General features: G+C 41.9%; 1 protein-coding gene across 1 annotated transcript in view; it reads right to left on the reverse strand.

Moving 5' to 3' along the window:
• Window positions 1-280: 280 nt before the first annotated feature.
• The window catches only part of GRIA3 (glutamate ionotropic receptor AMPA type subunit 3), a 1,215,811-nt gene continuing 1,197,587 nt past the window's right edge, over window positions 281-18,504 (reverse strand). Inside the window, exons 14-16 of the mRNA XM_086918509.1 lie at window positions 7,426-7,540; window positions 5,051-5,298; window positions 281-2,765 (exon numbers count right to left, since the gene is read on the reverse strand). Of these exons, the coding sequence (XP_086774635.1) occupies window positions 5,053-5,298; window positions 7,426-7,540 (361 nt within the window). The 3' untranslated portion in view covers window positions 281-2,765; window positions 5,051-5,052. The remainder of the gene's footprint in view (window positions 2,766-5,050; window positions 5,299-7,425; window positions 7,541-18,504) is intronic.

The following is an 18,504-nucleotide window of genomic DNA, read 5'->3' on the forward strand; positions in this document are numbered from 1 at the left end:
TCTATTTGTACAGGATAAAGGCACTTTGAAAGTGTTTAAGATTTAATGCAGGTCTGTTTTTGAGGCAACCCGTAGCTTTAGGGATTTCTCTCTCGATTATATGAGGTTCACAGCATTGAAACAAAGCACTACATGTCATAAAACCTGTATAGTGTCATCCTTGCCGGTTCTGACTCTTTTCTTAACTAATGTGTACTCCCAAGTAAAGCACAGGCTCTGTATAAATATATGCATTGCTATGCATCAGTAATTCCTAAACAAGAAACATTGGCTCAAATGCTCAGGAATGCAATTTTTTGCTTTACAGTTTTATTTACAAAAATGTATTAAAACTCTTTGTACAATACCTCATTAAAATGAGGTTAATTAATTTATATGCCCACACATGCAGATTTATTCTTTTACAGCCATTAGTTTGCTTGCCATTTGTTTCTGTTCACTGAAGTGCATTTTTACCAAAAGAAAAATTAACAAAAAACATAGATACAAAAAAGTCCTGAAGTGACTACTGCTGAACTTCGATCGCTTGAAGTTAGTGGCAGAAATATGTAAGCAATCAACATTTTTTACATGCAGGTTTTTAGAAAATAAAACAAACCAATTACTAAACATCTCCACCTTTGTGAAGCTTCCACTCGTAAAAATTGTTTTTCATTCGATAAACATACATTTCTTTTTATACAGCATCTAAGAAAATGTTTCTTTTGTTTATTTTTTTACATTTTTAATACAACTTTTAAATTACACAGCTTTAGCTTCCCTTACTGGGATATCATAGCGTTGAGAAATTCAAAATCACAGTTTCATGTTCTGTACTCTTTTAAAAGTAAGTTTTTCTCTTGTAAAGAGGCATGACGTTTTTGGAATGAAAGATTATATCACATTTACTTGAAAATGATTTTGTTAAGAAGACTCTACTTTATTATATTTTAATAGAAAGATCTACTTGTATCCCATGTAAACTAGGTGCCTCAGTGCCCAAGGACGTGACTATATCAATTTCTAGTATTTGTACGCCCCAATGAATGCCCACTAGGTGCCCTGGCAGAAGTACACCTCTAATGAACTGCAGAAAGCAAATGTTGTCACGTTGAAGGCAAGCCAATAAAAAAATCTTGCAAAGCAAACGTACTATAGGTGTTGCACAAATTTGAGTTTTTCTGTTTATTTACTTTATCCTCTGTCTCATTTCATCAAACAAAAACAATTCCATTTGTATAATTATACTTTTTTTTAGGAAGAAAGGTAGGTACACTTCATTACTGTTTAGACATTTCTCTTAGGAGAACTTCCACCATATATGTCTACTTCAAGTTGTGCTATTCTAGTCTAAGACTTTGTTAAGGGCAGGACAGGCTGCTTTGGACCACATGAGTGCTTCCAAAATCTTCAAATCATGATACAAAATTGAAACAGCTCTCAAATGCTTCAAAATCCTCAAATCACAATTAATTCTGTGACAGGGAACATTGACACAGTACCTTGAAAGAAAGGAGACTGTGTTCCATTGTTTTTGTTTGTGCTATGAAAATTCTTGTCTGTTAAAAGCTAACAATAGCTTATATGGTATGACGGCATTTAGAGAGGTACAAAGCTGACCTGGAAGTGTACCAATGTTATATGCCATTTATGTGGCAGTAAAAGGAAAGAGATGTCTCAGATCTGAGCAATTGTAGATGCACACTTCTGAATATGTATTGTTATGCACTGAGGTACACCTATACGATTTAGTTTTTAGAAATTAGGAAACAAGATGCTAATATTCTTTGATATTAAGCTTGAAGCATGTGGAATAACAGTACAAACAATAACAATATTCGGTCTTTTCAACACTATCTGGAACTGTAGAAACGCATTGAGAACTACTGCTCTTTCCTTTATGCATTGTAAAGTTCACAGTTGATTGAGAGACATATCATAGCATGAGACAGCAGTTCTGATGAAAGCGATTCTAAAAGTGCCTGTATGACCCCACCATACTCTTTGTTTGGCCTCTGGCACTAAATGCCATATACAACATAGGAACCCATTGTAACAAGTTAATGACTATGTAAAGTCACTGGCCATAATTAATCATTGATTTCCTAAGGAGTGTATTTAAAGCATAGCATTGGTGCAATCACAATGGTTATAAATTAGCTATTCTGGAAGCCAGAGGATTTTTTAATGACATATTTCCATTACGTCTTTACATTCAGTGCTCATTGATAAAGAACATTTCTTGTATGGAATGGGACAATAAAAGATAAGCAAAAGGTTTAGAGAGGTAATAATAAAACCCGAGGAGTATTTATTATGGATGAGGTATACCAACCAAATAAAAATTTGTAGATACTTGGAGTGTTGTGGTAGAGGAGTAGATTCCTGATGTGGTAATACTTCTAAAACAAGGAAATTATTTTGGACTTTGAACGTTCTTTAACTGTGCAGTGGTATCAAAGAATGGCTTTTGTTGAACTGATTTCTTTACAAGGATATTTTCACATACAAGGATCTCTGTCTTTTGCCATGTTCTCATTTTTTTGAGCAAAGCAAGAATATTTCAGTGATGGTTTTGCATTGTTGTGAGTCTCAGAATGTTTTCCATAAGGCACTGAAGGAAAAAGAATTCAGTTCTTCCTCATAAGAGTTCATTGCACCATCAGCAATTTCTTTTTAATTCCTGACCCCAAGGAGTGAATATTACTTCCTCGAGTGGTCAGGGTCTAGTTAGAAGACACATGTTCACTTGCTCCGCCTGCTGCATGCCTTCCTTTTCTAGTAGTCTGTAAGAGAAAATGGCAAACATTAGGATATGCATTACTTTCTTTAACAAAGGTATTGCAATGGTATAGAACTTAACCAGAAGCCAGAGATTTCACACTCAACTGAAATTCTTTCTTTCAAGCTCAGTCATAGAAAATGGCAATGTTTCCTTATCATGCTCTTTGGGCAACTCTGGGAGAGAAGACAGGTAAGTGGAATCGGGAGTGTATACGTACAACAAATTGTATGAATAAAATCATTGTGGTACATAGGCACATTACATTTTTAACTGTGACCACACTCTTTGTCCCTTTGAAGAGTAAAAGTCAGTCAGGTTTTCAGGTAACCACAATGAATATATGTGGATATAATTTTCATATAATGAAATTCAGTTTCAGATTGTCTTCATATTGTTAGTTTTTCTAAAATATCCTGACTGAATTTTAATATTTGAGGGCTTGACAATCCTAATTTTTTATTGAATGTTAAATTGACTTTGAAAATTGTTTTTATTTTAAAAGCATAATGCAGGTTAAAGGTACTTTATCTATCATATGGTGGACTAGTCCATTACCAATGCATTGCATGAGTTCAAATTGCACATAAATAAAGACATTACAACCATTTAGATACCGGAGACATTCAAACTACACTTTAATACTGTGCTTTATGGTTACAGAAGCTAAGCTTTTCAGGACCATTAAGACCTTTAAAAGCTGTATCTAGACCTTTTACGGCCATTTGAGGAAGGCACTAATAATGTCTTAAGAGATATTGCAACATACAGTGTTATTGATATTAATGTATCTCTTATTTGAATGCGCACACACTTTTGTGAGTTGGGAAATTGCAAGATATCAACAAAGAACAAGCCAGCATGGTACTAAGTAAACTGCTAAATTTCAAGAGGTTACATAAATGTAAATCTCAGCCCCTACTTTTACCAAGTATAGCACTGGTTCTTAAGGTTCTTTTGACAAGGAATGTACCTGCTAGAAAGTTGGCACTTTGATTTGAATAGCACCAATGAAGTGCTTCAAGAAACTATTCTAATATGATCACTCTTGTAAGATTGAGTTGCAATACAGTCTTAGTTTAGACATTGCCTTTTTAAGTGAATCCATCAAGACACTAAAATCTTATTCCAGGTTTTACAGAATAAAAGTATTAGTTGCTATTTCTCCTGTCCAGAAAATGCTGAGAGATAATGGCATGGGCATCTAATATTATGCTCATGCAAACAGGGAGATAAGACTATGAAAAACAAATGCTTATTACGGTCACATTCCTCATCATAACTTTCAGGTTACTAAATAGGGTTTTCAGTGGCTTAAACCCCTGGGAGTGTTATCACAACTAAGATGAGAGTAACTATAATACTAATAATACCATAGAGCCACTTTCCACGCAAAGGGGCTGATTACAATGCCGGTCGGAAACTCTTCCGACCGACTCGGTCTCAGAATCGTTTCCACCGACTCGGTTTTGGGATTCCGACCGTTTATGATGCTTCAGAACATCGTTGGGTGAGACTCACATTGACTTCAACTGGAGCCTGTGTTCCGAACGAGAACACATGCTTCCATTGAAAAAAGGGATGGTGAGGCGTACCACCTGGTGCCTGCCACACTGTGCATGTTTGGAAAGAGGGGTTACCTTCGTACCCCCATGGTCCCCAACTGGAGGCCTATGGGTGACGGGGGGCCTGCTACATGCCCCTCAAAGATTCTGAAAGCCGTTTTGTGTGGGGGAGACCGATTCGGAAAGGCTGTCAGAATCTGTCATCGTAATCCCTCGGTCGGAAACCGCATATATAGAGCTGTACGATTCGGCTCTGAACGACTCGGGCTGTCCGAATGCCGACCAGAACAAAATTGGACAGCCCAAATGGTTTCCTTGCCTCGTAATAGGTCCGTCAGGAATGTATCTGATTCAGTCGGAAACATAGGTCCGAATCGGATTGAAGAATCCAAATCCCTTTTGGAGCCTTTGCGACTGACATCGTAATCGGCACCAAAGTTTGAATCTTCAAATATGAGTAGAGAAGGTGGTACATGAAATATGTTTTACATCTTGTTATTGATTTTAAGATGAGCACACATCTTGAAGGCATTATTCATTAAAAAGATGGGCAATGTAGATGAAATTGTAGATATACTTGATATTCATAAATGATTACATTAAATCATTGTTCATTAGCGTTTATCTGGTGATCAAGTGTAAATTGTCTAAATTTAGGCAATCTTTAAATTCATACAAAATTAGGATCATCAACACATAATAATTTATTAAACCTTAATCTTACCCCTATATTTTGACACTTTCTGTTCCGTACACGTTGTAGCCTTCCCGGTACGTTGCGTAGTTCTGTGTATTGGTGGGAGGAGCAGGTTTAAAGTTTTGTGAATTTTTTGTGAGTTTCATTCTTTTCGTTTCTGCTCGTGACTTGTAACAGAATTCTATTAAAGCAACCATCATGGCGAGGCCAAGCCCTCCGACAAGAATGTAAAACACTCCAGCTACATTGCTCAGACTTAGAGCACTGGTCTTGTCCTGTGAAAAATCGACACGCTGATTAGTTTCACTTGGGAGAGACAGAGAAGAAGAATAACACATTTTCCTATTCTAATGGCTAGTAATGTAGTCAAACTAATCATGCCCCAGAGTGTTTTATCTTAACCCCAATAAAAGGAACCCTGACTTCCAGAATCTGGAAAGTCTGTATTCAGACTCCCTATGAAATACTAGAAAAAAAGTAAATTCTCAACTTTATAAAGTAACAGCACAATATTATATAGGCATTCATGCAAATCAGTGATAAATCTATAAATAATGATGTTTAATATCAATAGATGGCCCTCACTTCTAATGTAATGTGTATCTTTTAAATTACTGGTAGAATATCTATGATAACAATATGGGGATTTCTTTATAGCTGTCTGGATTTCAGGACAACTAACACATCATGTCTTTTGTGGCAAGTGCTGGGTTGTATGTTTTATGTTGCTTGCTTTGTCCTTTTAGATATTATAAGCAATTGATAGAAGGAATCTTCAGTTGAGACTGAGTCAACATATCTGTAGTAATGTGAGCGATGAAACAAAAAGGTGAATGTGCTGTGGACAGCACATAGAAATCAATATTTTTCTATTGTATTACATTTTGTAGGTGTATATCAAAGTTGAGTTCAATTTAAGTGACTTACTTAATGTCTTTTTAGACTTTATATGATCTATGAAATTCTAAAATCAGTAGTAGTTTAACTGGAAGAACTGTGGCTGACTCTGAAAACTCCACGAGAAGGAGATAGAGACTGAATGTAACAGGCAAATTCAGCAATTACATTCAGAAGTTCAGATACCAATAATCTAGTGTGAGATCCCTGTTAGGTCTGGAGACCACATTGGTCTGTAGAAAAAGTGTTGTAAAAAGAGTGGTGCTGCATAGGTGATGTTCGGGAGGGAGACTGGACATTATTTTAAAAAATGGGTGTAGGTCTTTCCTCATGAGCATATATGTAAACAAGAAATGTTTAATACTTCTAGTGATAAGGTTGTAAATGTGAGGCATTTCCAATGACTGGACAGAGGATTATTAACGGTTGATCATACATTTATTTTTTACTGGTTGGATAGCGTTAAACAGAGTTTGAAAAAAACAGTAATAGCATGGCGGAGGGCCTACTCCTTTGATCTCTGCTATTGACAAAATGTGCATATGGTTTGGCACATGGGGGCGAATTTGCAAGGATAGAAAAGACATCAACACCTTCAGCAGCTCTTTTAATCTGGCTCTGTAGGTCTGGTTTACTGGTAGGCAGTTGTAAAGTCAGCGGGGAAGTTAGAAATTAACTAGAAATGTCTGTTTGATGCCATCATATTTTTGTTCCTGTTCATGAAATGGATGTTGCTCATTGGTTGGCTTCATAATGATAGTAACTTAATATATCACTCTACACAGTACAAGTGTACTGTAGCAATAGCATGCATTTGCATTCATGAATATTCCATTCCATTCTCAAGGTATATTTTCAGTGCATGCGTTATATTGCTACCTTGTAAAAAGGAGAGTGCCTACCATTAGCTACAAATTACTATTACATTCAAAGAATGATTTAGCACACAATAAAATGAAATTTAAACAGTATGTAGAGGAATAAATCAGAGAGAAATCATAAAAGAAAATATTGCTTTTTGAAAAGAATTCATGTTGTCATGGTTTGTAATGGGATGTTTCCCTGAAAAAATGTTATACACCCATGAAAGCATGTGGCTAAATTTAAAATCCACTAAACAGAAGTTGGATTTACTCATGTGTTAATAGTAATACTATACTTCTGATACAATGATGAAATATGTACTACAGAAGCTCAGCATTAAAGTATGCACTAATACATATGTAATGTAAAGGTGTATACAAGTGTTAACCACTTTAAAATTCACAGAAAATGGTTTGTGATGACATAATATATATTTTAATGCTATTGGCCCCACCCAAATCCTTGACTTCCGTAAAGAAGAGGACTGATGTGATATAATGCTTTTGCACCATTTTCTAGTATAACTGAAAATTTTACAATTTCTGGAAAGTTATATTAGTGTGCATGTATGTATAGATATGTATGAACAGTGGGTCAAAATGTGATTTCTAATCAGTACAAAAAGACCTGCTGCGACTGACCTTACTTCCGGAGTCCTTGGCTCCACATTCACCCTTATCGTACCACCATTTGTTTTTCAGCTTGTCTAAGATGCCTTGTTCACTGAGTTTCAATACTGCAAGGTTTACAGGAGTTCTTCACGTGGGAAATAACATAAATAACATTATATTATGTTATTTTATGTTATTCAAGCTTTAAACTACTTTCATAACTATACAAAGCGATAAAGCAGGGTTCCTGGCTACAAAGTCATTACACTGCAGGCAACCTGATATTCGTCAACACTACTGTGACACTAGTCTACCAGGTCCTGCCCATATCGCTTTGAGTAATCGGCACACACTGTTAAGTTAGGATACTGTCAATGAAGATACTTTAGTGGCTTTAAGAAATATTCTGATTTTTTTTGTGTTTTTTTTTAAATAACAGTAGCTTATTTCATTTTGATTGCAAGTTGGATCAAACTGGGAGACCTTATTCACTAAGAGGAGGATGAAAAAAATAGGGTGTCCGTATTAGGCAACTGTAATGCTTGGGTTGTTTGCAGTCCGAAAAAGTTGCAGTATGTCAACTTGACACCAAAAACATGACAATGGAAAAATCCTTCATTTATGATGCTTTGCCAAAAGCAACGCATAAAGCTTTGTTGCCAGTACTTGAAACTTGGTTCTTGAACACCGTTGGGCAAGCTGTAGTTTCACTATCAGTTATGACATGAAAAATAGGACGACTTAAAAGTTCACCCAGTTGTTAGGTGCGTGAATGGGCAAGATAATGTAGACATGGTCCCAAACCTTGAGACTGACCCCTGTAAGATAAAGGCAATTAAGGTGGGTCTGGAGCGGATTCAAAGTAAAGCTGTCAGTGATGAGATAATCAATTTCAAAACACTGCAAAAATATGATGCACAGTTACAGGAGTTAATGTAGAAATCACTCATTCATTGGTTGAGTTGTAAATCTCATACTATATAGTGTCACAAAGTGCTTCCTTGTTTACACACCGAGATAGAGCTAGCCATGTAGATTCAAAGTCGGAACCATCAAAACACAGACATGTATTATTCCTGTCTACCAGCACACCATGATTTCAGCTCATGGTGGTGGTATGGTGTTTTTTTTTCTTTGCCAAATTCAACTTTCCACTGTTTCAAGAAAAAGCTGTCAAATAGAACTATACACCCTAAAGAGCAGAGCACCTTCTTTAATAAGAGGTTTAGTTTGATGTTAAGACAGTGCAACTATTTGGGATATGCACATATATGACCTTCAAACTGAACTTCCTCGACGACATTGCAATTTAATGTATGCTCAACATTCCTCATTGAAATGCATCCTGAATGTATGCGTTATGGACCAAAATCGAACTTTAAAAAGTAGAATAAAGGTATACTATATATAGAAATTTCAACAATCTCTTATGACGTTATTCTGATGAAAACTATTAACACCTTGACCACCAGTTGTGTAGTATGAAGGTCAGCGGAATAACTGAATGGAATGTAGACTATGTATGTACCTCAGCATATGCGAACACACAGTTACTCCAGGTCTTGATACATTCTTTTGGGACTGGCCTTAAAAATTATGCTACAGTGTATGAAACATAGATTCTTGGGATTCCATGAAGTTGTTTTTCAAATAAAAGAGTCACAAACTGGTAATGCGCATTAAGAGATTCCCACATCAGTGCCTTCAAATCAAAAAGCAGTGCCTGCTAAAACATTAGGTTTAGTAGAAGAAGAAAGAGATAAATAAAAGGCACGTCATTGTTCAACTAAAATATCAAGGATACTAAATGATGTCTTAATTTATAAAATATTATCACGGAAGCAGTTAATTAATCATATTCATATGTGAGTCAAGACTTTCATAGGGACGGAAGAAAAGCACTGTAAAGGGGGTAATAGTGCAACGAAAAAACAAAATTAGCACAGAGATTATACAATGGAATTTGAATAGGTAGCACGATCTGTCACTCCGAAAAGAGCTTGCAAAGTCAAGGTAGACAGCAGAGGGCATTATATGAGTGATAGGCAAGGTTCATCTGAGGACCCACAGATCCAGGTGTTCAGGGCCATCCTGAACTGGGTTTCTGTTTCGATAAATGTAGGGGAAAGTCTTAATTCTAAAAGGTACTGAAAGTGGCATTGCATGCTGCATTTCTAATCAAAACGACAGCTATAAAAAAGAAAATATTGAATATTGCAGTTAACTTTGCTTGAATGCGAAGAGTAATGAGGTTGGCAATCAATATACAGAAACTCCCTTTTCTAAAAATCACTAAAAGCACTCAACTAGCAACAACAAATACTCCCAGCAGAAAAGTTAGCAAAAAGGGCCAAATGTGGTCATGCAACCATCCCCAAAGTGTATGCCAGGCTTGTGCAGCTCAGACAAGAAAGTACAGTCCACTTTGGTGCTATGGTGGCTGCTTTCAGCTCTCCTAAAAAAGAGTTTTGACTGCAAGAAGGGTTGCCCCACGTGTGCTAGCGGAGTTGAAGAAACCTATGTCCACATAACCAGGTTGTTACTTGGCATTTTCATGTGGCATATACTTTAAAGTGTCCTAAAGCGCGAAATGATAGCAGCATTGATCCTCTTTACATTACACTGTAATGTATCCACAAAATGAGATTTTGGAGGTGTGGATCCATTTAATTGTGTGTAATATTACAACACTGCTGTGTAACATCACGTAGGATTAAATACCACAAAATCAAGTAGTGGCTTGCCTTCTATGTATATATCAACATGTCTACAAAAATGTTAGCTTACATAATCTTCTCGCTGATCTTTTTTCATCTTGGGCATGTTCACATTAGTACACCCAACACAGGCTGGAGGAAGTCTTTCTAGTATGGGAGAGGGAATTGAATATTTTTCAGACTTCGAGGATTGTAAGGTAAAGGGTCTTTCCACAGGGAAAAATGTTTTGCCGTGGAAAAAAAATAAACAGAGAAAAAAAGCGCAATTTCACAGCTGCATTTACTCAATGTGGAAATTTTATTTTCCAGGAATATGCTTGGCAACCTACGAGGTGCGCATCTTCCAAGACACTTCTAGGAAGTTTTGTGATTTTTTTAAAAACGCTACAGATGGGTCAAGTGGGAGAGTAAATCTCCAAACGTACTTTTACTTTTTTTTTCACATCAGGACCAACATAACTATTGAGGCCTTTGTCATGAAACTGAACTTTTTCAAGACTCAAATACCCTAATTTTTAAAGTACGGATTTACTTAATTACCATTTGATTTCAAAACGGAAAGCTCGACACAGCTTCAATTCGATGAAAAACTGTCGTCCACAGGTGGTTTTTAAAATGTGAACCTTGTATATATTCCTACTATTATACAGTTTTTAACAATCTTTTTCATGTTTTGCTATTTTTGGCTTTGCTTTATTGCACAGGCTACACAGGGATGGAAGTTGTTTTTTGGTTGTCCCTTGAATCTGTAATGGCAAATATGTGCATTAGTTCTGAAAAAGTATTTGCTCATGTAGTCTCAGATTTTGTGTCTACTTCTATTGCAGAAATCTACCCGACTTCTAACTTGCCCCTGGTCAGATTGAAGGCTGCTTCTGGTAAGTGTATGTTCCAGATTTTCCATTTGCTTGTAGACAGTTAAGGATGGTCTGTGAAATTGTTTTTCCTTGTCTCATCCCTACTGAATATCATGTATTGTTACAATATAATCGCTCAAAGAGGCACTAATTAAATGGCATACAGTATGCACGCGAATCACACAAATTATTGTGAAAACTTGTCTTCTTGGAAAAATCTTCTTGTTTGTTGACCAGGAGGATTACTACTTCTCCGATGGCATTGTGTGCGAAACGAAGAACTTAATCTGGAACTCATTGATGCTCAAGTTCATTACATTGAACCTGTCTGGAGCTTTACACGCACTTTAGCGAGATTGTAAACAATGGATACTATAGTATGTACACAAAAAGAGGAGAGAAGCAGGAACGGAGTAAATGAACAGGTTTATTGAGTAGAGTACACAACGACCTCAGCCACAGCTAACACATAGCCGCAGGTGGCAGCCTAATCTAGTCACAGCGGCGCTCGCCCTGGAACGCTGAGCGCGGTGACATTCGAAGTGATGTCACCGCGGAGTGTTCCACTAAGCGCAGCGCTGTGGAAGGGAGGAAGGTGGAATGAGTGGGAGATACCACACATCCCCCTTCCCTGCAGAATAAGAAACATCAGAGAAAACTTATCAAACAGCATGAGTTACATAGTCACGTATTGCTCCAAATGTCTGGGCGGTTTGACCACTCTCAAACTGGTTCTGCTACCCGGGTGTGGGCCTGTCCAACGTTCCCTGGGAGGGGGTTCCATACCCACGAAAGGTTTGTCCCCGCTCCCTTCCTTAACACAGTTATCTCCCTTGGGAGATGGGGGCGGGGGGGTGATACCTCACTACTCTTCCCAGGTTCCAGATCTTCCCCTCCTGGGTTTTTACGGCATTCCTAAACAATTTGACAATCTTTGTGGGCCTGCTGTACTCTGACCAATTTGCCCTGCCTGTGGGTGTTTTGATTTTTATGTCATCTCCCACCTTGAATCCAGCCTCTTGTGTGGAGTGTAGTCTATCAAACCTTTCTTTCCTCTCTACAATGGCTTTGTTCTGCTTCGCGAGCCCCTTTGATTCTTTGGAGTGGTCTGACCATCCCTTGTGCCACCCCATCCAACCCAGTGAAAGCTTGGTGTTGGGTATTCTTGCTCTGAGCATTTCGAATGGGCTAACGCCTGTCGTCTGGTGAGGCGTCAACCTGTAGACTTCCAACCGTTTCCACACTTCTTCCCTCCAGTTCAGGCCACTAGTCTTCGCCAACTGTATGCTTTGGCACATCGTTTGTGTGCGATCCCCTTCTTCTCCAAGAGGTCCCTCATTTCCTTCGAGCATAGTTGCACTCCATTGTCTGTAAGTAAACTGCTGGGTAGCCCCTCCCTGATGAACAGTTCTTGTAGGAACTCGATGACTGTCTTCGTGGTGATTTCGCTTACAATCTTCATCTCCGGCCATCTTGAGTATAGGTCCACTAGCACTAGAATGTAAGGCGTGCGCAACTCTCCTGTGAGTGGGCCAATTATGTCCAATGCCACCTCTTCCCACGGTCCAGACGGGGGCGGCCTGCACACCCTGGGCGGCGTTTGTTGTCTCAAGACCTTGTCACTGACGCAAAACGGGATACAGTCTCTCACTTTCCTTTCTATTGCCAGGTCCATGCATGGCCACCAGTAGTCTTCCCGCATCCTTTGTTTAGTCTTGGTGATACCCAGATGACCGTCATGGGCTATGTCTACCAGGCGCTCCCTTACTGCTGTAGGCGGGACTAGCCTTGTCCCTCTGAACAGACATTCGTCAACCACTGACAGTTCTCCCCTGACCATCCAGAACGGCCGTAGAGCTTCATCTTGTTTATCTTCCTGTCTCCACTTCCCTTTTACTCTCTCACACACTTTGGTGATGGTCTCGTCTGTTTTCAGTGCCTCTTTCCAGGGTTCTTCACCAATAGCTCCCTGAGTTATTATGCATACATGTTCCATTTGATAGTCTTCATTCTCTTCACCATCCTCGTTGTTGGTTGCTTCTTCATCCCTTTCCATCACTAGCCGTGAAAGGCAGTCTGCTGCTACATTCTGTGCTCCAGGGACATATTCAACACAAAACGTGTACTCCTGGAGGCTTACAGCCCATCGCCTGATTCTGCTCGAGATCGCGTCGAGACCTTTTTTGTTAAACACCTCCACTAAAGGCTTGTGGTTCATCCGAAGAATGAACCTTGTCCCCCAGATAAAGTCCCTGAAATTGCTCATGGCCAGTATACCGCCAAGGCCTCTTTTTCGATCACGGAGTAGTTATTCTCTGACTTTTGCAGTGTTCTTGACGCGAAAGCTATTGTTTCCTCCCCACATGCTCCTACTTGAGTGAGGACCGCTTCGAGCCGTTTGGCACTAGCGTCGGTTGTGACCACTGTCACCCGATTGGGTATGAAGGACCTGAGACTGGGGGCTTCTGCGAGTGCTCTCTTCACATCCTCAAACTCTTTCTGACACTCCTCATCCCAGTTGAATACTACTTCCTTTTTGAGCAACTGGCGTATTGCGAACGTCCTACCGGCAAAATTCCTTACGAATTTGCTGTAAAATTCCAGCATTCCTATGAAGGACTTGATTTCGTCTTTACTCTTCGGTGACGTCAGATTCGTTATAGTGTCTTGGAGTTCTGTTTGGGGACAGATTCCACTCACTGTCACCTTGTGTTCCAAAAAGTCCAGTTCTTTGCAGCCAATCTTGCACTTTTCCCTTTTCACCGTCAGTCCTTGGGACCTAAAGCTGGCTAGTACTTGTCTCAGCCTCTTGTTGTGTTCCTCGTTGCCTCTTGCAAATACGAGCACATCATCTCGGTGGCATAGGACGCCAGGGATCCCTCTCAGGATGCTGCCCATAAGCCTCTGGAACACGGCTGCGGCTGATACCAGCCCAAAAGGCATCTTCTTGAATTTGAATGCCCCGATGGGCGTTACGAATGCTGTAAGATCTTGCAACTCCTCGTGGAGCTTGATTTGGAAGTAGGCTGAAGTAAGATCGAGGGTTGAAAATACCTTTGCGGGGGAGGAGCCAAGCTCGCGACCGTGATGGCCGCGTTGTAGCTCGGCTCCGTCGACCTTCTCGCCTGTTTTATTAATCCTGTGCCCTATCCTGCCCCGAGAAGATGTATTCGAGGAAATATGGAAACATGACAGATTGCTGATACTTACCATCTGCTCTGGATGCTCCTGGGTGCGGCGGATCCTGAGCTGTGCCCTTGTTCACTTCGGAGCCTGCGAGGCGGGCGGGCCTGGACTTGCCTGCGGCTCCCAACTGGAACGAAGTCCCTGCGCCGGCCCCTGGTGGAGGAGAGGGGTCGACCGAAGGGGCCACTGTGCGGTTGGACCGGTGGCGACTGACCGGACCCGGACTGCTGGTCCGGGGACCTGGTGGGACCTGGTGGCGGGGTGCCGCATCTTACGGACGGGGGTTGACCGCATGGGAGACGCGTCTCCCCTTTGTTTCCCAACCGGCCATTTTGAGATCCTCCGCCCGGTCAGAGGCGCCGACTACCTCCAATGTTTTGGTGGCCCGCTTCCCTGCACCACTGGTGCGGTTGACTGTCCCCGGCTGGCTCTCGCTGAACCCCGCTGGCCACCGGATCGGGGCTGGAGTGTACAGTGGCCTCGCCGTGCTGACAAGATGGTGGCCAGCGCCCTGTATCTCAGACCCGTCATCGACGGGAACATTGGCCTGTTGCGCGGCACGTTTGCTGAATACTGTAGGGGTGATCCTACGATTGGCGACATCCTCGCTGCCTTGAGCTCCTGGCGTGAGGCCATGATGTTGAATGCCGTTGGACTGGATGATGATTTTCTTGACGGGCTCGCTGAGCCGCCCCCCACGGGTGCGGACCAACCGCTGAACTGTGCTGCACGGACCTTCCCCGAGGTTGATGAGATTACGGCCGTCGCTTGTCTGGAGGTCTGGATGCCCGTTGCTCTGTTTTGTCGGGAGCGCTTCCAAGGAGTGGAAATGACAGAGGGACTCCGGCCGGGGTCCGTCCGGGCCTGCCTTGCAGTGACTCCCGGCGATTGTTCGCCTCGCCCTGCTGAGCCTGGATCCGATGTCTGTCCTAGCGGAGCGAGTGCCCCTTCTTGGTCAGCGGGGCGTTGTTCGTGTTGCCTGCTGTTGCTGTTGCTTTTTCTTGCTGGTCTGATCCGAGGCCATCATGACTGTTTCCTGGCCTGGAGTTCTTGCGTTTCACTCCTGGCCCGTCTGCTTCTGGTTCAATGTGCACTCCGTGTCTATGGCCCTGGACAGACAGGGGCAGGGTTGAGATAATTTGCATCGGCGGACTTCTACTTCGTGCATGGATGAATGGCGTACTTTTGATTGTACAAGTATGATCGCTTCCTCATCATGTTCCTGTATTTGACTTTGCAGTGACTTCCTCTTCTCGTAGGTTCCAATTGTGCACAGGTGGAGGGTGGGAGCAGATCGTCTTGATTGCATGTCTCCTCTCCCGTCAGTTCTTAGTTCCTTTTTCTCCCTTCCCCTTTCTTCTTTTTCCTTTCCTTTTTCTCTTTTCTGAGTCTATATTTCGGGACTCGGTTTTTGGGCGACAGGCACACTGCTAGGGGGGGGTAGGCCGTAGCCTCTGCATGCGTGCTGGGTGGGGGGTTTGGGGGTGGGTCTTTTGTTTCGTCTTGGTTCTATGGGCCTTATTTTTCTCCTTTCTCTCTTGATTCTTCTTACTCTTTTCTTTTTCCTTTAGTTTAGGTTGGTGGTTAGGTGTAGCGCTGCTTATTGTTTCTGCTGTTGGTCTCTCCACTACCATTAGTCAAGATGTTCCACGATCATGGGGCGGGTACTGACCAGTATGTATTGTACTGTTTGTTCTTATCCTCAAGTTCTTCTGATGATCCTCTAATTATTGCTTAGTTTGTTGCTGATTCGCTTGGATCATTGCCCGCCATGTGTTCTCGATGAAGTGACTGCGTCTGATCCTTCTTACCTATAACTTTAAAAATTAACCTCACTTATCCTGTACTCAGTGGTCCCCCCTTTTCTCCAGTAAGTGATGCATCGGATAATTGCTGTTCCTCGTCTCAGGGACTGCTGAGCTGTTTTGATTTTGCCTAGAGTGCTACCACTTGATTTCGCGGCCGGCCTGCATGGTTGTGGGTCCGTACCTGTAAGCTTTTGTTGGACAATAAAGGTTTCCAAAAAAAAAAAAAAAAAGAAATACCTTTGCGTCTTCTAGCATGCTCATCATTTGAGTGATGTTTGGCAGCGGGAATCTGTCGACCACAACCTCCTTGTTCAAGGCCCTGAGATTGATGCACAAACGGACCGAACCATCCTTTTTCTTAGCTGCAACAATCGGCGCCACCCATTCTGTGGCCTCCACAGGTTCGATGACTCCTGCGCTGCATATTTTCTCCAATTCAATCTTCACCGCTTCCTGGATTGCTATGGGAAGTTTCCTTACTTTGGCTACGACAGGTTTCGCGTTTTCTTTGAGTTTGATCTTGTGGGAGTAGTTCTTAAGACACCCCAGTTCATCATTGAATACTTCTTTGAACTCTGTTTCAATGCTCTCCCACGTTTCTTGCACCTCTTGTATCTGGATTTGTGCGTTTTTGTTGGGATTAAGGTAGAGCCCTAGCTCCTTCTGTGCCTGCCACCCCAGGATGTTGTCACCAACCGTGGACACATAGATTTTCAATGCCGTTACCCTACTTCTGTACTCCACTTTGCCCCAGAAATAGCCTTTCATGCTAAATGGGCGACCTTCATAGCCCCCAGGACTTACGTCCATCTTACACAGTCTAATCTTCCCCTTGGTAAATTCCTTGGTGTTGATGATCGTTATTTTTGAACATGAATCAAACATGGCTTCTACATCAGTGCTTTCTATTTTAATGGGGTCTTTGGGATTGCTAACTTGATCACTCCGTACTTTCGTCACACACTCTGTTGGCGCTGTCCTTTCCCTGCTTCTGAAACCCCTGACCACTCTAACAGTACTGCCTGAAATGGCCTCTTTTGCCACACTTGTTGCACGTGAATTTAAGTGCAGGGCACTCTTTGTCACTAGCCATGTGCCCTTGCTTCCCGCATGTATAGCAGGTGCCTTTGAACGCCCATGCCGTTTTGCTCTCTTTCTGCTCTTTATATACCATCCTCTGCCCTTTGACTTCTAGCACGCCATCGCATTCAGTCCCCACTTCGATTACTTTTACCTTTTCTTCGTTGCTCTTCCCCTCACTGTCCTGTTTAATTTCGCTAACACACTGTATCATGTGCTCCACTTTCTTGGCAACTATAAGTACTTCCATCGTCTTTCAACCACAACTCCTCGCGTACGCGTTCTGTCCTACACGCTAGCACAAACTGGTCCCTGATTCACTCTTCGCATGCGCCCCCAAACTTGCATGTTGCAGCCAGTTTACGTAAATCAGACACAAAATCCTCTACAGATTCCCCTTCCTTCTGTCCCCTTTTTCCAAAATGGTATCTTTCCATTATGGTGCTAGTCTTGGGAAGGAAATGTAAGTCTAGTTTCTTTAAACTAATTTCCAACTCATTCAAACCTCTCGCTTCCTGTGCACCTAGGTCTGGGAGATGCTCCAACACCTCTTCCCCCTCCGTCCCTAAATAGTACGACAATAAGGCTACTTTCCTCTCTAGCCCTAGATTAGGACCGCATACAGTCGCATAGTTTAAAAACACCTTTCTCCATTTTTTCCACTGTATTGCAGGCTCTCCAGGGCTCGTCATAAAGAAAGGTGGCGGTGTCACATTTTGCATCTTGTATGATTACACTACTGCCCTGAGTACAAGACTCACCCACCCTGGGTCTACAAGTGGGTTATCCTGAAGTCCCCTTACAATATTGCTCACAAGCACAAGTAAACTTGTATGCAATTTCCACACACAATACGCTCTGTACACGTGAGAAATATCTCTCTTTGTTTGCTACACACAAATGTTCTCCTGGAGCCCACTAGATGGCGATAAGTCCCCAGGGCCAGCTCTCTCTCAGCTTGTGTAAACTTTCTAATACATCGCCGCCTCTATTGTCCACGGGACACCCACAGTCCTTCCTGAGGAAAGAAGCACCTCACTCGTCACTTCATGGGGGCAGAGCCAGGCTAATCACAGTAAGTTTACCGCCCGTCGCCCACAGCCTGAGGACGCGTTGGTAACACAACTCTTCTTTACTCACGCTGCATGCAATGAGGAGATATTTTCCCACACGTTGCGGTCACTATCCGCTTTTGTTGTCCTTCCAAACCACCGAAACACAGTCTTGTTTGCCAAGTCTTGTGGACAAACTTTCACGCTGCTCCCACGCCGCTCTCTTCCGCCAATCCGCCTTACTTCAATGCGCACCTTTCCCTGTCAACTCCGTTTCCTTTCGCCGGGTCAGAGTCCAACATCTGCATGCAGCTCCTTCTTGCAACGCTTCCACAGTCACGACGCCAGCACAGTCTTTCGACAGTCTCACTGCTCATAGATTCACCCGTTGTCCTAGTCTCTCCTCATA

The sequence above is a fragment of the Lissotriton vulgaris genome, chromosome 4_1 (genome assembly GCF_964263255.1).
Source record: "Lissotriton vulgaris chromosome 4_1, aLisVul1.2, whole genome shotgun sequence".
NCBI lineage: Eukaryota > Metazoa > Chordata > Amphibia > Caudata > Salamandridae > Lissotriton > Lissotriton vulgaris.